Source organism: Eptesicus fuscus, chromosome 5, assembly GCF_027574615.1.
Source record: "Eptesicus fuscus isolate TK198812 chromosome 5, DD_ASM_mEF_20220401, whole genome shotgun sequence".
In the NCBI taxonomy this organism is placed as follows: domain Eukaryota; kingdom Metazoa; phylum Chordata; class Mammalia; order Chiroptera; family Vespertilionidae; genus Eptesicus; species Eptesicus fuscus.
Window position 1 is genome coordinate 2019417 of NC_072477.1, and position 27083 is coordinate 2046499.

Consider the following 27083-nt stretch of genomic DNA (forward strand, 5'->3'; position numbering starts at 1 on the left):
GGTGGGTGTCCTGAGCTGGTAGGGGGTCAGGTGATACTGAGCGGGTCTGACCTGGAGCCGTACTCCTCACAGTAAATTCCCGTGTCTGGGGAGCAGTCCCCACCTCCTGGCCGCCCTCTGGACCTTGTCCTCACCTGCTCCCCACTCCCTATGACACGGAGCTCCTCCTCCCGGCGGGACCTGCTTGGTGACCTCACACAGCTCTGCTCGTAAGACCAGGAGAAACTAGAACCTCTTCTTACAAGTTTCTATATCTGACTCTATGTAACACTCTGTTATCACCATGGCTTTCAAACAGAAATGGCAGTGATGTGTCTCCATCTGGGCAGAGGGACCAGGGTAAGAGGGCAGGGTGGAAGGCAGCTGGAGAGAGCCCTGTGCTCAGGCCGCCCGGGGGAGGCCGCGGGAGTTCCTGCCAAGCTGCCCTTCGTTTGCGCCTCAGCCACTGGCAGTCTGGGAAACACGACCCGGACAGACCACGGAGAACAAGTTTAATTTTGTGCTTTAGTGCAAAAACCCCCACAATTTCTTGGCTGGGGGCAGGACTATGATAGCAAACCAAGGATTTTTTCAAATCTACACAAATAATCAAACCTTCACCCGATTTCCTTGCCTGGCCCGGGGGGAAGTAAAGCATGAGAACCCATTCCGTTGCCTCCAGCACCCTGGAGGCAGCCCCGGTAAGCCTGGAGACACCGGGATGGGGTGCAGGCGCCACCTACCTGGTTGACAGTGTCTAGAAGGTAAACGCTGTATTCATTCCAACTCAGCACCCAGCCTTCCCGGAAGAAACAGGAGACCAGCCCCAGCTGCCTCTCGGGGAAGCTGCCACTTCCCGGGTCGAAGGAGTCCAGGCGCGGGTACAACTCGAAGGGCTTGACTCCTCCAGCGAAGACGTCTTTTAAGAGGAACGTGGCTTGCACAGTCCCCTGGACGTCAGCCCTCCACAGCCGGAGCCCTGGCCGGGATGCGTACAAGGTCAGATCGCTTTGCTTACAAAGTCCTGGTATAAAACAAGCACCAAACTTCCCGGCGCTGGAATGAAAGAAAGAAACAAGGCACGGGCTGATTTAAGCGATCGCTGGTGCTGACCGTAACAGGCACGTCTGGTAAGCCTAAACAAGACAGTTCTGAGAACCCTCTTCTGTTTCTCAACCAGCCATCCCTGCGCCCAGCCGACAGGTCTCTCCTCACGACCCCCAGGAGGGCCCAGCCCTGAGCGCACCTCCTGGTTCCCAGGTCACCGCTTCCTGTGTCCCCTGCGGCGCTGCACCCACTGCTTTAGCTGCACGCTCTCGTTTCATCCCCACGACCCTGCGAGGCAAATACTGCGACCCCCGTTCGAGAGAAAACCGAGGCAGGAGCTGGCAACTCGAGTCTGCCCGCCGCCCGGCCTGAGCCCCCTCCCCACTAACGCGCTCACGTCTGGGGTCCAGGCAGTCCTTTGGGAGTTTTTCTAAACTGTCAGAGGGACCAAATCTCCCTTCTGAAACCATGAAATATCGAACACTAACAAAAGAATATGCGTCATGGACGTGGTAAATGAATTACGGAGCCTGGTAATGAAGCATATACGCGGAGCCCCTCCCTCACGCTCCCGGGCCCCGAGCAGTCCCTGCCCGCTCCACGCCCAGGGTGACCGCTGGGCTGTCTGCTTCCCGTCCCCGCGCTTTCACGGATGGGTTAGCCGCAACCCCGTAATTCCCGAGTTACACTGCGTCTCCCATTGTGTAAAACAGGACGCTGCTCTGCGCTCTGCTGAAACCTGCTTTTAACATCACCCAGGAGCGGTTCTGAGATTCGTCCTGTTGATAAAGCTGTGGCTCATTCACTGTCACTCCACACAGTATCCCACACGACTCACGTACCCTTGTGGATGGGACTGGGGTGGTTTCTACTTTCCGTTCTGAACAACAGTGCCAGGAGCATTTCTGCGCCTGACCTCCAGGACGCAGGTGCCAGTCTGCGGAGGTCGCGGAGTGGGACTGTGGGGTTGCTGAGTGAGGGAAACTGAAGTCTGGAGCCCGCTTCAAACTTCCTCAGTGACCATCCTGACACTCGCCCCAGCAGTCTCTGCGTCCTCACTGCTCCACGCTGGCAAGCCTTAGACTTCCCCGAGCTCATGTGCTAAGAGGTTCAAATCAACCCTAAGTCCTGCTGGTGCTCTCTCCATACAAGAGTGCTGGCTTTACAGACACCTCCTAGCTACGTGGCGTGTGACCTTTTAGACCTCGGTTTTCCAGTCTGTAAACCAAGGATAACAACGCCCATCTCCAAGGCTGAAGGGAGGATCAAGTCCCCACAGTCGCTCACAGCCGGGAGCTGCCCCTCACTCTCCCCACGCCCCTCGGAGTGTGGGTCCTGTGTGCTGTCTCCCCACCGGCACAGCACCGCAGCACGCCCGTCCCCGGAGAGGGGCCCCAGGGGTCACAGAGAAAGTATGTGGCGCTTCTCTGCCCTTCGTGTCTCGCTAGGTCCCTACGGCACCTCAGTAACGACATCCCTCTGGACAGGGTCCAAGGAGGACAGCACGGTCAGAGTCACTTTCAAACGCAGACCGTCTGACTGACGGAGGGTGTCCACAGGCCCCTCTCCAACCAGCAGCGCCTCTCACCCCGGAGTTCCGGCAGGGCGGCCACCACCCTCCCTGCCCTCCTGTCCAATCACTTCTGTTTGGTGATCCCAGTGCCAACCTGCCTTTGCCGGGCCGGCAGGGCACTGCCGTGAAGAGGCAAGCTGCTGCTGAAGGGCTGCTCCGAGGGGAGAAGGCGAGGGGCTGCACACAGAACAGAGGATGAGCTTCCCCTGTGTGTGGGGCACAGGGGTCAGTGCTGGCTGCACCCGCTGACCTCAGCCGCCCTCCCCAGATGGCACGGGCACTGCCAGCCTCCCCGGCCCTCACCAGCGCCTCTCGGCTCCACCCCGTTTCCAAGCCAGCCCACTGCCCACTCACCCCCCTCCTCCTTCCCCAGCCCGTGTCCTCTCCTGGGTACTCCTCCAGCTTCCGCCCACCCTCTCCCATTGTCCCTCCCTCCACCCCTCCTCAGTTCCCCCTCCCCCACCCTGCACAGAGTCCTAGGAGGGGCCTGGGCACCCACGGCTGCTGCTGCCTTTTCCCACACGGCAGGCAGGCAGGCGGACTTGGCCTAATCCTTCTTGTCACTTTTTCCTTCCGGCATCAGGTCAAAGGAGGGGCAGTCCCAGCCTAGAACCCTTCACCTCTTTCCCGGCTGCGCCCTGTCCTCCCTGTCCCCCAGCCCTGGCACTCCTGGCAGAGTGGCTGAGGGACAAACGCCCTCAGAGGCCGGGACAAGGTGTCCAGAGCAGGCTGGCAACCCCCGGCACCCCAGGCTTAGCGCCACTGTGGGCTGGCACGTGGCACACCGGAACCTGGGAAAACGTCCAGCCCCGTGACCAGCAGGCCGCACGCCGGAAACTCACCCCTTCCTCGGCTGGGCGCCGACCTGGCGGACCGACTGCTCCTCGGTGTGGAAGAGCAGGCTGCGCTGCACGGTGGACACGAGCAGCACCTTCTGGCTGTAGTCCAGCTGCACGATGGAGGACGGCTCCTCCAGCACCAGGTGGGACTTGCAGACGCCCTGGAGAGGCAGGCCGGTTACCCCACACAGGGGAGCCAGCACCCCACCTCCCCCGTGACTAGCAGGCCGGTTACCCCACGCAGGGGAGCCAGCTCCCCACCTCCCCCGTGAATAGCAGGCCGGTTACCCCACGCAGGGGCCCCAGCTCCCCACCTCCCCCGTGAATAGCAGGCTGGTTACCCCACGCAGGGGCCCAGCTCCCTACCTCCCCCGTGAATAGCAGGCCGGTTACCCCACGCAGGGGAGCCAGCTCCCCACCTCCCCCGTGAATAGCAGGCCGCTTACCCCACACAGGGGAGCCAGCACCCCACCTCCCCCGTGAATAGCAGGCCGGTTACCCCACGCAGGGGCCCCAGCTCCCCACCTCCCCCGTGAATAGCAGGCCGGTTACCCCACGCAGGGGCCCCAGCTCCCCACCTCCCCCGTGAATAGCAGGCCGGTTACCCCACGCTGGGGGCCCAGCTCCCCACCTCCCCGTGAATAGCAGGCCGGTTACCCCACGCAGGGGAGCCAGCTCCCCACCTCCCCCGTGAATAGCAGGCCGGTTACCCCACACAGGGGAGCCAGCACCCCACCTCCCCGTGACTAGCAGGCCGGTTACCCCACGCTGGGGGCCCAGCTCCCCACCTCCCCGTGACTAGCAAGCCGGTTACCCCACACAGGGGCCCCAGCTCCCCACCTCCCCCGTGAATAGCAGATCGGTTACCCCACGCAGGGGAGCCAGCTCCCCACCTCCCCCGTGAATAGCAGATCGGTTACCCCACGCAGGGGCCCAGCTCCCTACCTCCCCCGTGAATAGCAGGCCGGTTACCCCACGCAAGGAGGGCCCCAGCACCCCACCTCCCCCGTGAATAGCAGATCGGTTACCCCACGCAGGGGCCCCAGCTCCCCATCTCCCCCGTGAATAGCAGGCCGGTTACCCCACACAGGGGCCCCAGCTCCCCACCTCCCCCGTGAATAGCAGGCCGGTTACCCCACGCAGGGGCCCCAGCACCCCACCTCCCCCGTGAATAGCAGGCCGGTTACCCCACGCAGGGGCCCCAGCACCCCACCTCCCCTGTGAATAGCAGGCCGGTTACCCCACGCAGGGGGCCCAGCACCCCACCTCCCCAGTGAATAGCAGGCCGGTTACCCCACGCAGGGGGCCCAGCACCCCACCTCCCCCGTGAATAGCAGGCCGGTTACCCCATGCAGGGGCCCCAGCACCCCACCTCCCCCGTGACTAGCAGGCCAGTTACCCCACGCAGGGGCCCCAGCTCCCCACCTCCCCCGTGAATAGCAGGCCGCTTACCCCACGCAGGGGCCCAGCTCCCCACCTCCCCGTGACTAGCAGGCCGGTTACCCCACGCAGGGGCCCCAGCACCCCACCTCCCCCGTGAATAGCAGGCCGGTTACCCCACGCAGGGGAGCCAGCTCCCCACCTCCCCCGTGCATTGTCAAGGGGACAATTCACCCTTAGACACACAGCTCCGTGCACTGTGCCAAGCACCCGAGCCGGGTAACCGTCACCCCGATGAAGATACAGAAGCCCCGTCCCCTCCAACGCCCAGGATATTCAGGCAGATTTCCACCGCACTGGCAGCTGTGCCCACGCAGCTTGTTAGTTTCTGACTTGCCTGGCAACGCGATGACATTTACCGCACTGCGTTTTACAACCTACATCCTCCCCTGGCTTTATTTTTGCAAATCTCACAGCGTCTTTTTAAAAAACGATCAGGACCTCCATAAAGCCGGGGAGGAAAGGATCGGCCTGCTCAGGACACTGCTTCCCGCTGAGTAGTGTCCTGTGCGCTGCCTGCAGGCCGGGCCGGCAAGTGGCGGCGGGAAAGGACACACGGGACCCTCAGCAGTGTCACAGGACAGCTTCCGGCACAGCGCGGTTCTCCAAGGGCAGCCTGCAGTCGTAGGCCACGCTGGGGCAGCCAGCCCTGCTCAGTGGCCCTGCACTGAAGGAACACAGCCACATGGGGGAGCCGCCAGAGCCTCAAGGTGGCCCAACTGAGCAGGAAACCCAGCTCCCCGTGTCACTGGGCCCCCACAGGCGCTCAGCACTTAAGATCCTTTCTGATGTAGAGGAAGGGCGACTTCACTCAATCTTGGCCCCCGGACACACGTGTTTCTGCGCTGTGTCCGCCGCGCACGGGAGCAGCGTCCTCTCAGGCGACAAGACCTGTGCGATGGTTCGCGCCGTCAGCGCCGTCAGCCGGGCAGCCGCCTTTCACACACGCCTTGTTGCCTTGGAAGGCGGTCATTCTTCCGGGTGGGTATTCGACAGGCTGCCTGTTCTTCCAGGGCAGCAAGTGGCAGCATTTGTGGCTGATGATAACATTCAAGTTTTCAAATGAAGATAAGAATCTGAAGCCGTGTAGCCGCCGGGGGAACCCGAGATTCCCAATAGCTGAAGGCTTTTCTGATCAGAATGACGACACTAACCAAGCTGCTCTCTTCCGTGTTACGTGATTAAATGCGCCAACACTTGGAAGAGCTGCCTCACTTGGGCTCAGTATGTTCTAAGTGACCTGTGCATGTTACAAAATCGCACGTGGATCACAGAGCCATTCTGACTGCAAGACGGGCCAGTGGATTTCATGGTAACAGAGCACAGAAAATTCACCCATGGCTTCAATTCCATACTGTAACTAACCCTCAAGCACACTACCGTTAGTCAATCTGGGGACAGAACTAGAGAATATCCACCATTCTCGGGAGAGGCTATTAAAACACTCCTCCGTTTCTCACCACAGGCTGGAGTTTCTTTACATCTTCCGAGCAAAACAACGTATTTGCAACAGACTGCGGGCCATCTTCCCCACGCCAGGTATGAAAGAGATTCGCAAGCAAGTAAAGCAATGCCACTCTTTCTACTTGTTTTGAAAACAATTACTTTCATAAAAATGTTATTTATGTTAACATATAACAGGTTTATTATTTAAAAATAAATTTAGCCAAAACCGGTTTGGCTCAGTGGATAGAGCGTCAGCCTGCGGACTGAAAGGTCCCAGGTTCGATTCCGGTCAAGGGCACGTACCTTGGTTGTGGGCACATCCCCAGTAGGAGGCAGCTGATCGATGTTTCTCTCTCATCGATGTTTCTAACTCTCTATCCCCCTCCCTTCCTCTCTGTAAAAAATCAATAAAATATTTTTTTAAAAATAAAATAAATTTAATTAATATGTCTTACTTTCTCAGGTTTGATTTCTAACACAGTGCACTGAGCACACAGAACTCATACAGACGACAGCACTTTGGGTCTTCTTAGGGGTGTGAAGGGGTCCTGAGACCAGGCAGTTTGAGCTGCTGCTGGAGAGCACCGATAAGAAGTCAGTCTTGGGTCTGAGGGACAAGAGCCACTCAGCTAGTAGTTGCTGAATTCCTGCCCCGCGCTCGGCGTGAAGGCTACAAATAAGAAAACGGAAGGGCCGTGCCACCTCGGAGGTCAGCGGCCGGGCGGTCAGGCACGGGGCCAAGACCGGGGGAAGGCAGGCTTGCGGCGGAAGCTCAGTGTGCAGCTGAGCTCTGCAGGAGTTAGCGTGTGGTCCCGCCCTGCCGCCTGTGTCTCTTGGTGTGGTGTCCTCCACGGACTGGGGTGAGAACACAGCTCAGGGGACTCTGGGAGGATTAATAAAGTAGGAAACGTGAGGGTGGGGCTGGACCTGGCCACCTCACAGCGGCAGTGCTTGGCGAGGGGGGAGCCGTGCGCCACCGAAAGCGCTGACCTCTGTCCAGCTGATGGGGGAGGGCGTCACCTCGTTCCTACAAACCCTCAGGAGTTAGGACGACAGTGGCTTCTTTTCTTAGTAGAAGAGGCAACAAGAGAATGAAAACGTGGCCGCCCCAGTGCAAACAAAGGCCAGCTCTTTCATCACCAAGTAGAGGCTCATGAAACATTAGAAAAGTCCTTGAAAGAAAGTATCACTCACAACTGAGATAACAGGACGGTGGAGAACACACGCCGACGAACTGAAAATGCCATGATGAACACATTTCTCCAAACACCAGGCCCGCGGTGCTTCTGAAGCTCATCTTACCTGGTCCAGGTCCAGAGAGGAATAGACAATCCTCCCTCTGTCGTCTCCAGAGAACAGTTTCATCCCGTTGGGGCTCCACGCCAGGGCTGTGATGCTGTTTTTGTGAATCCCAGTGACGTCAAATCTCCGGAGCTAGGAGGAAACGGTCAGTCACACCAGAGAAAGGAAGGATCGGCACAGGGTGGAGCTTTGGGGACAAGGTGGACGGAACCGTCCCACTTTTGGGGGAGCCGGGTCCCATTTGCCTATGTACCTTCCAGCGGAATTCAAGTCGCCACATGTGCTTTTTGCGTGTCCTACTGGAACCAACATGCTACCTGGTCACCAAGCACGCGGTGGGAGCTTTCCTGGCCATCGCTGTCCAGGAAGGTGAGGGTTCTCATTCAAAACCCTGGGGACTGGCCACGACGGTCAGAGACGCCGAACCGCGTCGGCTCACCTGCTTGTTCCTCCCGGGCAGCGACGACACCAGCTGGAAGACGGCGACCCGCCCGGAGGCTGTGCCTGCGGCCACCAGGTCATCGAAGCAGCTCAGCAGCTTCACCGCCGTGATGGCCTCCATCTTCCCCTGAAAGAGGAGACAGCCAGCACCTGTCAGCCGTGCTGTCCGCAGAACACCCGGGAGAGGACCGCACAGGCGCAGCTTCTCCCCGGGAGGGCGCACGCAGTGCAGGGCGATGACGGACTCTGTTAAACCTCCTTCCCTTTTCAGGTTTGTAATCGCTGAAACGACAACATCAAACACTGCATTTCTGATGAAGGAAGTGCTGATCACCCACGTGTGAACACACTGAGCTCTGAGCAAGAGCGACGAGGGAGCTTGGACCCGAGGTCTCCGCCCAGCAGGGGTCAGGCCCGCTCTGCTTTCTCCTCTGCGGGGCCCAGTCTCTCTCGCTGCGGGGCCCAGTCTCTCTCTCTGCGGGGCCCAGTCTCTCACTTCGGGGCCCAGTCTCTCTCGCTGCGGGGCCCAGTCTCTCTCGCTGCGGGGCCCAGTCTCTCACTTCGGGGCCCAGTCTCTCGCTGCGGGGCCCAGTCTCTCTCGCTGCAGGGCCCAGTCTCTCTCGCTGCGGGGCCCAGTCTCTCTCTGCGGGGCCCAGTCTCTCTCTGCGGGGCCCAGTCTCTCTCACTGCGGGGCCCAGTCTCTCTCTGCGGGGCCCAGTCTCTCTCTGCGGGGCCCAGTCTCTCTCACTGCGGGGCCCAGTCTCTCTCACTGCGGGGCCCAGTCTCTCACTTCGGGGCCCAGTCTCTCTCGCTGCGGGGCCCAGTCTCTCGCTGCGGGGCCCAGTCTCTCTCTGCGGGGCCCAGTCTCTCTCTGCGGGGCCCAGTCTCTCGCTGCGGGGCCCAGTCTCTCTCGCTGCGGGGCCCAGTCTCTCTCGCTGCGGGGCCCAGTCTCTCTCGCTGCGGGGCCCAGTCTCTCTCGCTGCGGGGCCCAGTCTCTCTCGCTGCGGGGCCCAGTCTCTCACTGCGGGGCCCAGTCTCTCTCTCTGCGGGGCCCAGTCGTGAGACAGCACCTCCACAAGAGCTTTAGAGATGACTCCTGATGTGTTCCGGTTCAGAGACCAGTAATCAGCAAGTAACATTAAGTCAGGCTTACCACAAAGGTTACTCAGGAGCACGAGTCCGGCACTGCGCCGACGCAGGCTTCCAGCCCATGTAAGTGATCATCTTCTTTTTTTAATTTTCAATTAAAAAAATATTTTATTGATTTTTACAGAGAGGAAGGGAGAGGGATAGAGAGCTAGAAACATCAATGAGAGAGAAACATCGATCAGCTGCCTCCTGCACACCTCCTACTGGGGATGTGCCCGCAACCAAGGTACATGCCCTTGACCAGAATCGAACCTGGGACCCTTCAGTCCATAGGCCGACGCTCTATTCATTGAGCCACACGGGTTAGGACCTAAGTGATCACTTTATCCTGAGACCATTCATTCAGAAAGTGACACCCGTTTTGACCTTGCTGACAGGGCGAGATCCCCAGTACGCCACTGTGACCCCGCCGTGGTGGTTTAGGTGGTGGTCAGCCTGTCAAACGGTACTGAGCCGGGTGCTATGGTAACATACGCTAAAGCAGGTCGCGGTCACCCTAAAGCTTTGCTGTGGCAACACGCAGTGCTGCCCGCAGGCGGTGGGGGAGCTAACGACTAAGCTGAGCTCACGTTCATCTGGCCCTTCAGCGCTCCCAGGGGTCCTGGGGTGCCAGATCGGGACACGGTGAGGGCGTGGCCTGAAGCTGAAGGAAGGAACGGAGGAGCCCTCGAAGAGTCCCAATTTTGCCAATGCGCCAGTCAGAGGTGATTCAGAGTGGGGTGCGCGGGGGAGGGCCAGCAAGGAAGACCCGCGGAGAGCCTTTGGGACCCTCAGGCTGGAGGTAGTACGTGCCACCCGAGAAGGGCAAACTGAACGGGCGGAGGCAGTGCCCCTGGTGAGGACAGGAGCCCCTCTCCACACCCACTGAGTGACAGCAGCAGTGAGAGCCGCACAGCCCTCTCACGGGCTGAGCGTGTCCCGGCCGGGCAGCCGGTGCAGCATGTACAGTGTTGCCGCCTGCAGTCCTCACACTACCACGCGGGTAGGTGCCATCCGCACTGCCCGGAGGGTCAGGGCTTGTCTAAGGCCCCAGAGCCCTGGGGTGCCTCCTGGAGGCCCTGCTCGCCTCGCTGCCTGGGCTTTCTCTGCGAGCGAGCCCGCAGGCCCGGCAGCCGAAGGCCGGGGCTCATGGAAGGAAGCGAGGGAAGGACCTGACCACCTGGGATGCGGGTGACAGGACTGATGCTGCATTAGCAGAATCCGCTGGTGCTGCTTTGGGGGAGAAAGTGATAGGACGAGCACTAATGTTTCAGACATTATGGCTATTTTTTTTCATCTTTCTAGTAATTCATTGTAATTTACAAAACTATCCATCAATAATGGTTTGGAAATTAAAAACAGAAAATTGGTTTGAGAAGCACTAAGAGAATATAATTCATGTACTAAAAATATGAAGTAGATCCATATTTATAAATGTTACATGAAAAAAGGGGGCAAATAACAGAACAGTATGAAGATTTGATTCAATGTGTTTTTAAAAAAAACACCAATCACAAATGTAATGAATTTTTTAAATTCTCTATTTTGCTTGTTAGTTCAGTTTGCTCATTAAATTCCACAAATGAGCGAAATCATAAGGTACTCGTCTTTCTCTGACTGGCTAATTTCACTTAGCATAATGCTCTGCGGGGCCATCCAGGCTGTGCAAAGGGTAAGGTGTCTTCCTTTTCACAGCTGAGTAGTATTCCACTGTGGAAATGTCCCACAGCTGTCCATCCACTCACCTACTGAGGGCCCTGGGCTGTTCCATAGACATGATGGTCTTCATGTGGGAGCAGGATGTTGAAAAGGGACTATTTTCCCTGGGAGTTTGTGATTATAAAAAGCGCCACCAGAGCCTTACCTTCAACTGGGAAGAACTCGGATAACTCCCGGGACCCTACAACCACAACACCCAGGGACCAGCTGCGAACCCATGAACACCGGGTCTCAAGCAGCGCAAATACGCGGACGCGGACAAGCCCTGCACCTTCTCACGGAAAGGCCAAATATCGCCCAGAGAAAAGTGAGGTCTGCGATCCAGGCTGGAGGGAGAAACGCACGCAGTGAGAACAAGAGGTTCAGAGGAAGTCTGCGCCCCACAAAATCCGCGGACGTTGGGGCCAGTGTAGTCCGTGAATGTGGAAGGGGTCCACAGGGCTGCTGGCTGAAGGGAACTCTAGAAATCAACCCACAGCTGGGCCGGGCACAGAAAGGCAGCCTGAAGTTCTACAAGGATACCAGCTGCGCAGTGCAAAAAGACGTGTGCAGTACAAAAAGACGTGCGCAGAGACGCACGCGGTGCTGGGGGACAAAGTCGCGAGTCCGCGTGCTTACTCTGGCTTTTTTCCTCCTCTTTAAATCCTTGCTTTTGATTACTAAGCCCAGTACATAGGATCTCCCAATTAAAAACACTCTCAGAGACGGCAGGGGAAAGTTGTTTTTGTGGAACCTGGAGACCAGAACAGGGAGAAACGATCAGAAAACCAGGTCTGGGGCAGTCCATTCCCCCAACCCAGTATTAAGTGCGGCAGGGAAAACAAATTCTAAATACTGGGTAGAGAGGATTTATAGCCCCAGATGTCAATACAGAAACACTGCCACTCAGGGGTTGAATCACAAATGGGCTCTTGTATAAATACAACTAAAGGCAGGCTGAGAAACAAATACAGCCGGCTTGAAAACAGGATTGAGGCTTACGACACAGAGGAGCAGTGGAACACAGGGAACTTCAATACTGTCCTGACTACCTGACAGGAAACAGGTGAGCCAACCAGAACAGTGGACGAAATGACCTTCTCTACTGCACATTTTTATTTTTTATCTTTTACTTAAGAAACTACCGCATTTTCCGGTGTATAAGACGACTTTTTAACCAGGAAAATCTTCTCAAAAGTCGGGGGTCGTCTTATACGCCGGGTGTCATCTTATAGGGCAGGTATATCCCAAACTCTATATTTTAACTGGAAAAGTTGGGGGTCGTCTTATACGCCCAGTCGTCTAATACGCCGGAAAATACAGTAAATTTTTTTCCTTTTTCTTACTTGATGTTACCTTTTTAATTATATTTTTACTTTTAATTAGTATTACTACTGCTATTATTTTACCTTTTTTTAAAGTTTCATTTTATTTTTTATTTTATTTTATTTTGAGATTAGTGTCCTACATTCTATTTTCATTTTTCCTTTAGCATCATTTTACCCTATCTCAACTTCACCTTTATGCCAACACTCTCTTCCTCACTTTTCCCCTTCTGTTGTTCTGTTTCTTACCCTATTCCTGCTTTAGATTTTCCCTACTCTTTCTTTTTACCCTGTTAAAAATTCATCCTACTTATATATCTAATTTCTGCTCCCCTGCTCCAAGTCCATACACACTTCTCTCTTCTCTTTCTTCATTATCCAATTTCTTTTCTCTCTTCCCTTTTATTTCTTTTATGTTTTTTGTTTTGTTTTGCCCTTTTCTCTCTGTCCTATTGTTATTTGTTCGATTGATTAGTTTGGTATTTTTGTTTGTTTCTTTGTGTGATTGTTTCTCTACTTTTTGCTTCTGTTTTTCCTCTCCTCGCTTGTTATTAGTTATTGTTTGTAGTTTGCATTCATCTCTGGGTGTTTGTTGTTTGCAGTTTTTTGGATTAGTTGTTGTTCTACTGGGGTTTTCTACCCATATAGTTTTTTCCCCCTTCTTTTTTTATTCACTTTCTTTTCTCCCTTACTTTTATTCCTTCTCTCAATATCATTTTTGCACTCTTTTTTTTTTAATCCCCTAATTCTCTTTTCTCTGGTGGTCACCTTTATCTGGGGTTATTAGTATCGTGAATACATTTGTGTTCAGTGCCTTGTGTGTTGTGCCTTGTTGTGTTGTATTTTGTGCCTTTAAGTCAACGCAGGAGAGAGGGTGCTACATAACCAGACACTAGGAGAGGAGCGATCATGGGGAGACAAAGAAACAGCCTGCATACAAAAGAAAAGGAGGCATCACCAGAAAAGAAAGTAAACGAAATGCAGGCAAGCAATATGACAGAGAAATAATTCAGAGAAATGGTCATATGGTTGCTGAAAAGGTTGGAAGACAAATTCAACAATATGTGTAAGAACCAAGAGGAAATGAAGAAGAACCAAGAAGAAATGAAATATGACATGGCTGCTGTAAAGAACTCAACAGAGCCCTCGCCAGCTTGGCTCAGTGGATGGAGCATCGGCCTGCGGACTGAAGGGTCCTGGGTTTGATTCCGGCCAAGGGCACATGCCTGGGTTGCGGGATTGATCCCCAGTGGGGGGTATGCAGGAGGCAGCCGAATGGTGGTTCTCTCTCATCATTGATGTTTGTTTCTCTCTCTCTCTCTCTCTCTCCTTCTCCCTTCCTCTCTGAAATCAATAAAGACATTTTTTTTAAAAGAACCCAATAGAAAGCATCAACAGTAGACTAGAAGAAGCAGAGGACTGCATCAGTGAGCTAGAAGACAAGGTAGGAAAAAATACCCAAGCAGAGCAGCATCTAGAAAAAAAAAAAAAAAAACAGGAGGAGAGCCTAAGGGAACTTTGGGACAACACAAAACAAAACAACATCCATATAATAGGGGTGCCAGAAGGAGAGGAAACTGAGCAAGGAATAGAAAACCTGTTTGAAGAAATAATGACAGAAAACTTCCCTGATATAGGGAAGAAAAAACCCACACAAATCCAAGAAGCTCACAGAGTCCCAAATAAAACAAACTCCAAAAGACCAATGCCAAGGCACATTATAATTAAGTTGGCAAACACCAACGACAAAGTAAGAATCTTAAAAGTGGCCAGAGAGAGACAGAAAGTTACCTACAAAGGATCCCCCATCAGACTAGCGACTGATTTCTCAACAGAAACACATCAGGCCAGAAGGGACTGGAATGAAATATACAAAGTTATACAAAGCAAGGGTCTGAATCCAAGAATACTGTACCCAGCAAGGCTAACAATCAAAATTGAGGGTGAAATCAGGAACTTTACAGACAAAAAAGGACTAAGGGAGTTTACTACCACCAAACCCGCAATGCAAGAAATGCTAAAGGGTCTGCTGTAAAAAGAATAGGAAGCGAATTAGAAACACAGGTGTAAAGAATAAAAATGGTGACAAGTACCTATCAATAATAACTTTAAATGTAAATGGATTAAATGCCCCAATCAAAAGACATAGGGTAACTGATTGGATAAGAAAACATGACCCATATATCTGCTGTCTACAGGAAACCCACCTCAGAACAAAGGACTCACACAGACTGATGGTGAAGGGATGGAAAAAGTTTTTTCAGGTGAATGGAAATGGAAAAAAACAACTGGGGTAGCAATACTTATATCTGACAAACCAGACCTCAAACTGAAGGCCATAACAAGAGATAAGGAAGGCCACTTCATAATACTAAAGGGAGCAATCTAACAAAAAGATATAACTCTGGTAAACATATATGCACCCAATACAGGGGCACCCAAATACATAAAGAAACTTCTGGAGGATATCAAGGGAGAGATTTTGACAGCAATATAGTCATAGTAGGGGACTTCAATACCCCACTAATACCACTGGACAAATCCTCTAAACAAAAAATTGGCAAAGAAACATCAATCCTAAATGACTCACTATATCAGATGGAATTAATCGACATCTTCAGAACTTTTCACCCCAAAGCCACAGAATATACATTCTTCTCAAGTGCACATGGGTTATTTTCAAAGATAGACCACATATTGGGGCACAGGCAAAAGTCTCTTCAAATTCAAGAAGATAGAAATCATATCAAGCATCTTCTCAGATTACAATGGCATAAAACTAGAAATCAACTACAATAAAAACAATAAAAAAAATAAAACATCTGGAGGCTAAATAGCATGCTATTAAACAATGACTGGGTTACCAGAGGGATCAAAGAAGAAATAAAAAGCATCATGACAACAAATGACAATGAAAACACAACAATCCAAAATCTATGGGACACAGTGAAAGCAGTCTTGAGAGGAAAGTTCATAGTGCTACAAGCCTACTGCAAAAAACAAGAAACAATGGTAATAAATTAGCTAACCCTACAACTCAAAGAGCTAGAAAGAGAGCAACAAGAAAAGCCCAGCATAAGCAGAAGGAAGGAAATAATAAAGATCAGAGTGGAGATAAAAACATAGAGACCAAAAAAAACAATACAAAAGATAAACAAAACCAAGAGCTGGTTCTTTGAAAGGCTAAACAAGATTGATGAACCCTTAGCCAGGCTCACCAAAAAGCAAAGAGAAAGGACCCAAATAAGCAAAATCAGAAATGAAAGAGGTGAAGTAACAACTGATCCCACAGAAATACAAACAATTATGAAAAAATACTATGAACAATTCTATTTCAACAAAATGGACAACCTAGATGAAATGGACATATTCTTAGAAAAATACAAGCTCACAAAACTCAACCAAGAAGAATAAAAAAAAAATGAATAGGCCGATAACTACCAAAGAAATTGAAGCAGTGATAAAAAAATCTTCCAGCAAACAAAAGCCCTGGTCCGGATGGCTTTACAGGGGAGTTCTACCAAGCATTCCAAGAAAAACTAGAACCTATCCTCCTCAGACTATTCCAAAAAATTCAAGAGGAAGGCACACTTCTAAGCTCTTTCTATGAAGCCAGCATTATCCTAATCCCAAAACCAGATAAAGACACCACAAAAAAAGAGAACTACAGGCCTATATCCTTGATGAACATAGATGCTAAAATCCTCAACAAAATTCTAGCAAATCGGATTCAGCAATACATTAGAAAGGTCATACACCATGACCAAGTGGGATTTATTCCGTGATGCAAGGATGGCACAATATCCACAAATCAATAAACATGATGCATCACATAAACAAACTGAGAGACAAAAATCACATAATCATATCAATTGATGCAGAAAAACCATTGGACAAAATCCAACACCCTTTCTTGATAAAAACTTTCAGCAAGTGGGAGTAGAGGGATCATACCTCAACATAATAAAAGCCTTATATGACAAACCTACAGCCAACATCATACTCAATGGACAAAAACTAAACCCATTTCCCCTAAGAACAGGAACAAGACAAGGATGCCCACTTTCACTACTCCTGTTCGACATAGTACTAGAAGTACTAGCCATAGCGATCAGACAAGAAGAAGAAATAAAAGGCATCCAAATCAGAAAAGAAGTAAAACTGTCCTTATTTGCAGATGACATGATACTATACATAGAAAACCTCAAAGAATCCATCAAAAAACTACTGGACCTAATAAGTGAATTTGGCAATGTAGCAGGATACAAAATTAACACCCAGAAATCTATGGCCTTTTTATACACCAAGAATGAACTCACAGAAAGAGAAATGAAAAAACAATCCCATTTACCACTGCACCAAAAAAATTAAGACACCTAGGAATAAACTTAACCAAGGACGTAAAAGACCTGTACTCGGAAAACTACAGGACGTTGAAAAAAGAGACAGAGGAAAACATAAACAAATGGAAGAACATACCATGTTAATGGATTGGTAGAATCAACATCATTAAAATGTCCATACTTCCTAAAGCAATCTATAGATTCAATGCAATACTTATTAAAATACCAATGGCATATTTCAAAGATCTAGAACAAACTCTCCAAAAATTCATCTGGAATAAAATAAGACCCCGAATAGCCACAGCTGTCCTGAGAAAGAAGAACAAAGTTGGAGGGATCACAATACGAGACATCAAACTATATTACCAAGCCATGGTTCTCAAAACTGCCTAGTACTGGCACAAGAAAAGACATATAGACAAATGGAACAGAACAGAGAACCCAGAAATTGACCCAAGTCATTATACCCAATTAATATTTGACAAAGGAGGCAAGAGCATACAATGGAGTCAAAACAGTCTCTTTAATAAATGGTGCTGGGAAATTTGGTCAGATACATGCAAAAAAATGAAACTAGATCACCAACTTACACCATACACAAAAACACTCAAAATGGCTAAAGGACTTGAATGTAAGACGGGAAACCATAAAAATCCTACAAGACTCCATAGGCAGCAAAATTGCAGACATATGTCATAGCAATATCTTTATAGACACAGCTCCTAGGGCAAGAGAGACTAAGGAGAAAATAAACAAATGGGACTACATCAAAATAAAAAGCTTCTGCACAGCAAAAGAAACAATCAACAAAACAATAAGAAAGCCCACTGCATGAGAGAACATATTTGCCAATGTTATCTCCGATAAGGTTTTAATCTCCAACATTTACAGGGAACTCATACAACTAAACAAAAGGAAGATAATCCAATCAAAATGGGCAAAGGACCTATATAGACCCTTTTCGAAAGAGGACATTCAGAAAGCCAAGACACACGTGAAAACATGCTCAAAGTCACTAATAATCCGAGAGATGCAAATCAAAACAACAATGAGGTACCACCTCACACCTGTCAGGATGGCTATCATTAACAAATCAACAAATGACAAGTGCTGGAGAGGATGCGGAGAAAAAGGAACCCTCGTGCACTGCTGGTGGGAATGCAGACTGGTGCAGCCACTGTGGAAAACACTATGGTATTTCCTCAAAAATTTAAAAATGGACCTGCCATTTGACCCAGTAATACCACTTCTAGGAATATATCCCAAGAAAACAGAAAGGATATATACACCCCTATCTATGTTCATAGCAGCACAATTTACAATAGCTAAGATTTGGAAACAGCCTAAATGCCCATCAGCAGATGAGTGGATTAGAAAACTATGGTTCATCTACACAATGAAATACTACGCTGCTATAAAAAAGAAGGAATTCTTACCATATGCAGCAGCATGGATGGACCTGGAGAGCATTATGCTAAGGGAAATAAGCCAGTCAGTGAAAGAAAAATACCACATGATCTCACTCATTTATGGATAATAAAGAGCATTATAACCTGATGAACAAAAAGATAGATACAGAGGCAGAGAAGCATCGAACAGACTGTCAAATTACAGCGGGAAGGCTGGGGAGTGTTGGGGGGGGGGGGCAGTAAGAGATCAACCAAAGGACTTGTATGCATGCATATAAGCACAGCAATGGACACAAGACACTGGAGGGAAGGGCGGGGGGGAGGGCATGTGCCGGGGGGTAGGGGAGGCCGAGGAAGGTCAATGGGGAAAAAAAGGAGACATATGTACTACTATGTGTAATACTTTAAAGTTTAAACAATAAAAAAAAAAAAAAGTGGTCCAGTTGGTTGGAGTATCGTCCTGTATACCAAAAGGTTGCAGGTTTAATTCCAGGTCGAGGCGGGTATGAGAGGCAACTGACAGATGTTTCTTTCTCTCTCTCTCTTCCTCTCCCTCTCTCTCAAATAAAAATAAGAAAAATAAGAAATAAAACCACCACGTCAGGAATCAAAATCATTTACTGGAAATCTTTCCATGTCTTAGCATAAATTACAACAGTGTGTACTTTTCCCGGATGGTTTCAAAATAAAACTCGTCACGCCTTTGGAAGCTTGTGTATCTGTGTGCGGTGCTCAGACACCTGCTCTGGTAAAGCAATGTGCCCAGTCTACGTTAATGTTATTTAATACAACCACTAATAAGTGTTAGTTCTTCACTTAAGAACCAAAACATCCCAAGAATCAGATTATCCACATTTAACTACACTTCACCTAGAACAAAAGGCTTCAACTTCTGATCATATCATCTAGCTATTCCAAAAGACATCTCTCTAAATACCCAAAAATGCTGAGTAAGATACATAAAAACATCCTTCTAAATGCATAGAATTTGACCTCTAACAAGTAAAAACATTTACAGGAGCCAAAATCAGAGAGAATATTGCCAAACCAGGACAGAAGCCAGCCCCGAAGCTGCAGGCTTCCCTGCACTACTTGGCTTCAGGTCAGACGAGGTGGACTGGAACCCATAACCCCTGCCAAAGCCGGAACCCCTGTGAACCCAGCCTCAGAGAAAGGGTGGACGAGGGGAAACGGACTGGCTGGCAAAGGAGGCTGACAATGCACTCGGCCTTAGCTCAGCACTGCTGGCAGGAGTAAAGCATCTTTCCGAAGAACCTGCAGTCACAAGCCTGCCCCCTCAGCATCCGTTTGACTTTCTTCCTTTCCGCTGAAAAGAAGTTCTGTGCCAGGCAATTTAACTGACGCGCTCCCAGGTGAGGAGCACACCGAGGTGCCTGGCAGAGCGACCGTAAACCCCCTCTGCGTCTCGACCCAGGTCCCTCCATCGCCACGTTAGATCAGCCACCTCATTAGAAACGGCCACAGGGAAAAGGGCCGAGGAAGAATCCACTCCGGAACTTCCACACCAAGGCCACGGTCAGAGGGTGCTTTGTTCACAGGCTGAGGTCTGCCCGCCTGGCCCGGCAGCACTCAGTCCCTGGCGGGGCGCAGCCACAGGAGGGGGGCCTCGGCACGCGCATGTGGCGGACTGAGCGCCCACCAAGGATGACCCCACAGAGGAGAGGATCTGAGGCCAGCTCATTGCCATGCGACACACAAAGTAAAAAGGCACGACGAACCCTCTATTTTATCTAAAGAGAGCGAATATTGAGGGTTCCTTTTCATGACTGAAGCAGGGTGCACAAAACCTTTTTGGGTATCCAGACACTAGGACCAAAATCCACTATTAGTATCTCTTGCGGCAGTATTTCTATTTCCAGAAAAGCAACCTTTCCTGTTAACACATTACTTAAAAATGGGGACTTCACTGCACTAACTTCATTAAACCCCCAGCGAGTCTGGTCTCTCACCCCGGCTACAATGAGAGATGGGCCTCACCCTCATCACAGAGCTGCCGGTTTCTGGGGATGGACAGCGAAGGGGTCAGCAGGAAGCGCTTCCTGCTGGCTTTGCGGTGCCTGTGCAGCGACACCACCAGCCGGGCTGCTCGCAGGGGCCTGAGGGCCTGGGAAAGGGGGCAAGGCCCGCCGCCACGCCCTGCATGTCGGCACGGACACCGGGCAGGTGGTCTGGGAGGCTGTGGCCCGCTCCCCGGGGCAGAGGAGGGGAGGCAGGCACCGTGCCGCCTGTAGGATGTCTCGTGGCATGGGACTGCCCTTGTTTTCCTTTTAAAATGAGGAAATACAATCACGTGAAAAGACAATTTACAACATAACCGTACACACAGCTTAAAGGGTTATCATAGAACAAGCACCCGCAAGTCCCATCTAGCTTGGGAAAGGGGGCATCCAGAACGACTCCGAAGCCCTCTGCGCCCCTCTCCCCGACTCACAGCTCCACTGCCCCGAGGTGGGCAACCACGGCCTCGCGCGTCCTTACACACGGGGTGCGCCCCCACCTTCCCGCCCCAGGGCTCAGTCTCCTGTGTCCTGTTGTCGCTCAGCCCAGGGAGGCTGCCTCTCCGTCACCGACCGCACAAGCAGTGGAAGGTTAAGCCAAAAAGCCAAGTTACGTTTTACAGGGAATGACCTGGCGGACAAACCAGAATGCTCGTGGAGGTATGAGCCATACGTTCCTCCCCTACGGCCAACGTACATGGGCAGCAAGTTTTAGTCCAAAAGCTGCCTGACAAGCACGGAGCAATTTCTTCCTGTTGTTAATCCTCACCCGAGGATATTTTTTCCACTGATTTTTAGAGAGAGTGGAAGGGAGGAGTAGAGACAGAGAAACATCGATGTGAGAGAGACACAATTGGTTGCCTCCTGCGATTGAGCCTGCAACCAAGGTACATGCCCTTAACCGAAATCAAACCCAGGACCCTTCAGTCTTAGGGCCGACACTCTAACCACTGAGCCAGGCCGGCTAGGGCGAGCATGGAGCAATTTCTGATGAAACCACTGAAGCATTAGAGCCAGCACGTCAAGGGGATCACGGTTCCCAAAGGGATCCCCGCACCCAGCTGCGCAGGGAGTCCAGCCTGTTCTGCAGCAGACCACCCACTTCCTTCCCTCACATCCTCTTTGCTTTTGATAAGGGGACAGCTCAGTATTATCCGGGCCTGGGCGCCACTCTTCTGGCTCTGTCAGGAGACTGCCCGTCTCAGACCTCATCTACTGTTTCCCTCATGTGCAGCTTCCTCGGGGCACTTGTTGCTTCATTGTGGCAACTTAACTTCCTCAAACAGACATCCAATAATCAAAACATTTAAAAAGGAGTTTGACAGGAGCTGGGAATGGTTTCCCGGACAAACACGTCACCATTAGGACAGCCTGCAGTCCCCTTTCTTAGGCTCCACGCAGAAGACAAAAATGCAGGGGGACAGACATGCAGGGGGGACACGAGTGCAGGGGGACAGGAGTGCAGGGGGACAGCAATGAAGGGGGGACAAGAGTGCAGGGGGACAGGAATGAAGGGGGGACAAGAGTGCAGGGGGGACAGGAGTGCAGGGGGGACAGGAGTGCAGGGGGACAGAAGTGCAGGGGGACAGAAGTGCAGGGGGGACAGGAGTGCAGGGGGACAGGAGTGCAGGGGGACAGGAATGAAGGGGGGACAAGAGTGCAGGGGGACAGGAGTGCAGGGGACAGGAGTGCAGGGGGGACAGGAGTGCAGGGGGACAGGAGTGCAGGGGGACAGGAGTGCAGGGGGGACAGGAGTGCAGGGGGACAGAAGTGCAGGGGGACAGGAGTGCAGGGGGACAGGAGTGCAGGGGACAGGAGTGCAGGGGGACAGGAGTGCAGGGGGACAGGAGTGCAGGGGGGACAGGAGTGCAGGAGTGCAGGGGGACAGGAATGAAGGGGGGACAAGAGTGCAGGGGGACAGAAGTGCAGGGGGACAGGAGTGTAGGGGGATAGAAGTGCAGGGGGGACAGGAGTGCAGGGGGACAGGAGTGCAGGGGGGACAGAGCAGGTGGAGGAAAGGGCTCTGTGTGCAGGAGGAAAGGACTGCTGGCACGTCCAACAGCCAACAGACCTAATATTCTGAAATATTTAAGAGGACCCAAATAAGATATGAATTCATTAAATTTATAAGAATTGTTTCGCTAGTTTCCTTCTTTTACTAACAAAGAACCACAGTTTAAAGTGTGAATACTTAGCCCAGCTCAGTGGTTGAGCATCCACCTATGAACCAGGGTTCGATTCCCGGTCAGGGCACATGCCTGGGTTGCAGCCTTGATCCTCAGTGTGGAGCGTACAGGAGGCAGCAGATCTATGATTCTCTCTCATTATTGATGTTTCTATCCCTCTCTCCCTCTCCCTTCCTTTCTGAAATAAAAATGCCCCCACACACATCCTACCTAATAATAGAGTAATATGCAAATTGACCGCACCTTCGCTATGCCTAAGACACGCCCACCAGCCAATCAGGAGCAAATATGCAAATAACCCAACCAAGATGGCTACAGCCACTGAGAGCGGGAGGGTTTCCGCTTTTGGTGCCTCCTGTTGCCGGCCTAAGCCTCCACTCAAGGCTACAAAGTTTCAATTACAGAAGGTGAATTAACTCCAACAGAAAATGCTGCTGGCCGCGGAGCGAGCAGCAGGCTTGGCTTTGCTCCAGGCTACAAAGTTTCAATTGTAGAAGGTAAATAAATTCCAGATACCAGGGCCTCCTCTTGGGTCGCCAGGGGGCGTGGCCGGCCTGCAAACCAACACAGGCCCCTCGCTCAGGCCGCCCCACGCCCCAAGGGAACCCCCACCCTTCAGGGCAAACCAGTCAGCCCCCACCCATGCACCAGGCCTCTTATCCTATCTAATAAAAGAGTAATATGCAGATTGACCATCACTGCAACACACAATATAGCTGCCCCCATGTGGTCAAAGATCCTGCCCCCATGTGCACACAAGATGGTCACCACAAGATGGCCAGCAGGGGAGGGCAGTTGGGAGGCACCAGGCCTGCAAGGGAGGGCAGTTGGAGGCGATCAACCCTACAGGGGAGGGCAGGTAGGGGTGACCAGGCCAGCAGAGGAGGGAAGTTGGGGGTAAACAGGCTGGCTGGGGAACAGTTAGGCATCAATCAGGCTGGCAGCGGAGTGGTTAGGGGATGATCAGGCTGGCAGGCAGAAGCGGTTAGGGGCAATCAGGAAGGCAGGCAGGTGATCAGTTGGGAGCCAGAAGTCCTGAATTGTGAGAGGGATGTCTGACTGCCCGTTTAGACCTGATCCGGGATCGGGCCTAAACGGGCAGTTGGACATCCCTCAAGGGGTCCCAGATTGGAGAGGGTGCAGGCTGGGCTGAGGGACACGCCCCCCCCTCCGTGCATGAATTTCGTGCACTGGGCCTCTAGTCTAACCTAATAATAGACAAACATGCAAATTGACCGCACCTCCGCTATGCCCACAGCCAATCAGAGCGAACAAGATGGCGGTTAATTTGCATATGTGGGCGCTGAGCGGCCTGGGTCCCGTAAACATCCTCTGGACCCAGGCCGCTCAGAGCCTGTAGGCCCGCTCTTAGGTCCTGAGTGGCAGGGTCCCAGAATGCCCCCTGGCCACTGGGAGCCTTGGCAGGGCGGGAACATTCCCACCCCCAAACACTTGCAGAGGTCTGGGGTCTGGGAAACATCCTCCAGACCCAAGCTGCTCAGAGCCTGTAGGCCCGCTCTTAGGTCCCGAGTGGCAGGGTCCCAGAATGCCCCCTGGCCACTGGGAGCCTTGGTGGGGCGGGAATGTTCCCACCCCCAAACACTTGCAGAGGTCTGGGGTCTGGGACCGGGAAAATATCCTCTGGACCTAAGCCGCTCAGAGCCTGTAGGCCCTCGCTTAGGTCCTGAGCGGCAGGGGCCCCAGAACGCAGCCTGGGTCCCATAAACATCCTCCGGACCCAGGCCGCTCAGAGCCTGCAGGCCCGTGCTTAGGTCCTGAGCAGCAGGGTCGCAGAATGCCCCCTGGCCACTGGGAGCCTAAGGGTGCAGGCGCCAGGGGGCTGGGTCCCGAAAACATCCTCAGGACCCAGGCCAGTCCGAGCCTGTAGGCCCCTTGCTTAGGTCCTGAGTGGCAGGGGTCCCAGAACGCCCCCTGGCCACTTTCAGCCTATAGGTGCAGACGCCAAGGGGTTGGGGGCGGGGCGGGAACATCCCGTGTCACCATAGTGCCCCCAGCCACTTGGGAATGCTCCAGCACCAAGAGGCAGTTTGGGTCCACGCCCCCAGCCTGGCGCACACGATGGGGGGCTGGCTGCTGGCCTCTGGGGTGTGTGGAGACCCCCGGCGGCCACCGCTGCGTGCGGCCCAGGGGTCCCTGCATGCCCCCAAGCCTGGCGCCCATGGTCAGGGCTCATACAGGAGGCAACCAATCAAAGTGTCCCTCTCACATTGATGTTTCTCTCTGTCTCTCCCTCTCTCTTCCACACTCTCTAAAAATCAATGGGAACATACCCTCAGGTGAGGATTAAAAAAAAATGCATATCCTATGAAAGACACATCTTGAAAATGCCTAAAGAAAGTTGTCATTTTTTCTTGGTGAAGGGACTGGAGTCCGTGTTGATGAAAATACCTTGGTGGCTGTGGTGACTGGCAGTGGCTGCAGCAGCGGGGTGATGGGGCTGGTGCCTTCCCCTGATCAGCCCGGTTGCCCCCCACAAAGGAGCGTGGGGAGCGGGCCTAAGCCATCAGTAGGACATCCCCTGAGGGCACCGAGTATGTGAGAGGGGGCAGGTTGGGCGGAGGGACCCCCCAACCCCAGTGCACGAATTTCGTGCACCGGGCCCCTAGTATATATACAAAAGCCTAAGCAACCGGCTGACCAGTAGCTATGACGCGCACTGACCACCAGGGGGCAGATGCTCAACGCAGGAGCAGAAACCACAGGCATGGAAACATGGAACAGATTGATGAATCTCAAGAGGGAAGGGGGTAGGGGGGAGGGACGAGGGCCGGAAGAGATTTAGCCAAAGATCTTATATGCATACTAGAGGCCCAGTGCACGGCCTGGCCTGCTGGGATCGGACCGAAATCGGTTCTCTGACATCCCGAGGGGTCCCAGATTATGACAGGATGCAGGCCAGGCCAAGGGACCCCACTGATACACAGTATTAAAAATAAATAAATAAAACAAAAAACAAATTGTGAGTACTAAAGCAGCGGTCACCAACTGGTTGTCCGTGAGGTCCTAAAGGTTGGCGACCGTTGACCTAAAGGAAAACAAAGGACCTGCTTTTCTGAACTAAAGTCCTTCACTTCACTTGTAGCTCAGTTCTGATCCCTGTTAGACTCCCAGCTGGGTTCTGACTCTCTCATGAGCCTCCCAGCTCTGTGTGGCAGGTACCTCTCCTGCATCTCCAGGACCTCGGATGAGCCTGGCACACAGTAAGCACTGGACACATGCTTATGATGTGTGCACGGGACAGCAGGTGTGGCCAAGGGGCAGAAAGGGGCTGTGGACGGGCAAAGAGTTCTGAAGGCAAAGCCATGAAATCTCAACTACCTGCTGAGTGCTAACAAGGGAGATCATACATTTAATTCCAAAACAGAAAATCAGAAACTCAGGTCACGTTACCTTTCTGATCTATTCCTCTGAATGTCACACCGTACGTTTAACAAGTCTATAACACTTCTGTACTTATTATTAGCTCCTCAAACATTTCTCTGTGCTTCTGGCACTCACTAGCAAGAATTTCTTGTGTCGCCATCTGCTCTCTCCAACTAACTTGTGTAGAGCAAGAAAAGGTTTCCAAAGAGGATTATTCTTGAAAACACATGCCAGGCTCTACTTATCATGTAAGAGGTCTGCTTTCTTCTTTAGGAACACACTTCATTTGAAAAAATGCTCTTTCAGCCCAGCCAGTGGATGAGCATCGTCCCATGAATCAAGAGGTCCCCAGTTCGATTGCCGGTCAGGGCACATGCTCGGGTTGCAGGCTTCATCCCCAGTAGGGGGTGTGCAGGAGGCAGCTGATTGATGTTTCTCTCACATCAATGTATCTATCTCTCTCTCCCTTCCTCTCTCTGAAATAAAAATATATTTTAAAATATATTAATATAAACTCTAGAGCCAGTCTGTCCAAGTTCAGACAATATTGCCACCATTCACTAACTCCTGACCTTGGTCAAGTCCCTTAACCTCTGTGTCTCAGTGTCTCCCTGTTAAAATGGGGATCAAAATAACACCCACCTCATAGAATTTTTCTGAGCATGTGATGAGTTAATACATATATGTAAAGGTTAAATAATGCCTGGCATATAGTAAGTGCTACATGCATGCTAACCATTTTTGTTAGTTTAAATTGAGTATAGCCCTAGCTGGTTTGGCTCAGTGGATAGAGTGTCGGCCTGTGGACCGAAGGGTCCCGGGTTCAATTCCAGTCAAGGGCACAGGCCTGGGTTGCAGACTCGATCCCTATTAGGGGTTGTGCAGGAAGCAGCCGATCAATGATTCTCTCTCATTATTGATGTTTCTATCTCTCTTGCCCTCTCCCTTTCTCTCTGAAATCAATAAAAATATTTTTTCCAAAAAATACATCCTTCTGAAGTTTCCTGCTAAGTATTAAACACTAAAATATTCTCTTTTAAAATGATGCTAGATTTTTTGGAGGCAATGTTTTAATCTATATCCTACCTCAATCAAAGATGATTTCAAAGTACTGTCTGGGTGAGAATCTAAGGCCATATTCTAGTAAATCGGCAGTCAACTGTCCCACGCTGGAACTCAAACAGGTGAACATCAGCCAGGGCTCGGGCACGCGTGGAGGACAGCAGGACTCACCTCAAAGTTGTACTTCTTCATCCGGCTGAGGCGCCGGCAGTACAGGTAGAGCATGCCGGTGCTGCTGCCCACGGCAATGTAGTCCCCGCTGGTGTCGAGGGCTGTCAGGTAGACGGCCACAGAGCGGAAACCCTTCTGGATCTTGGTGGGAATGGCGCTGAGGAGGTAATACAAAGGGCAGAACTCCCTGAACGTAACAGGCTCCGATGGGGATGCCATGGCCACGGTTCCCACGGCTGATCGTCAGGAAGGGAAAGGTGCTGGCTTGGCATCTGGGGCACCTGGGGGCTAG

The 27083-nt window shown here is 51.8% G+C and overlaps 1 protein-coding gene across 1 annotated transcript in view; it reads right to left on the reverse strand.

Annotated features, from left to right (window-relative positions):
* Nucleotides 1-27083, reverse strand: part of TECPR2 (tectonin beta-propeller repeat containing 2) — a 71763-nt gene that overhangs the window by 42985 nt on the left and 1695 nt on the right. The window contains exons 2-6 of the mRNA XM_054715725.1: nucleotides 26792-27079; nucleotides 8066-8194; nucleotides 7627-7758; nucleotides 3442-3599; nucleotides 723-1035 (exon numbers count right to left, since the gene is read on the reverse strand). Coding sequence (XP_054571700.1) covers nucleotides 723-1035; nucleotides 3442-3599; nucleotides 7627-7758; nucleotides 8066-8194; nucleotides 26792-27010 — 951 coding nt within the window. The 5' untranslated portion in view covers nucleotides 27011-27079. The remainder of the gene's footprint in view (nucleotides 1-722; nucleotides 1036-3441; nucleotides 3600-7626; nucleotides 7759-8065; nucleotides 8195-26791; nucleotides 27080-27083) is intronic.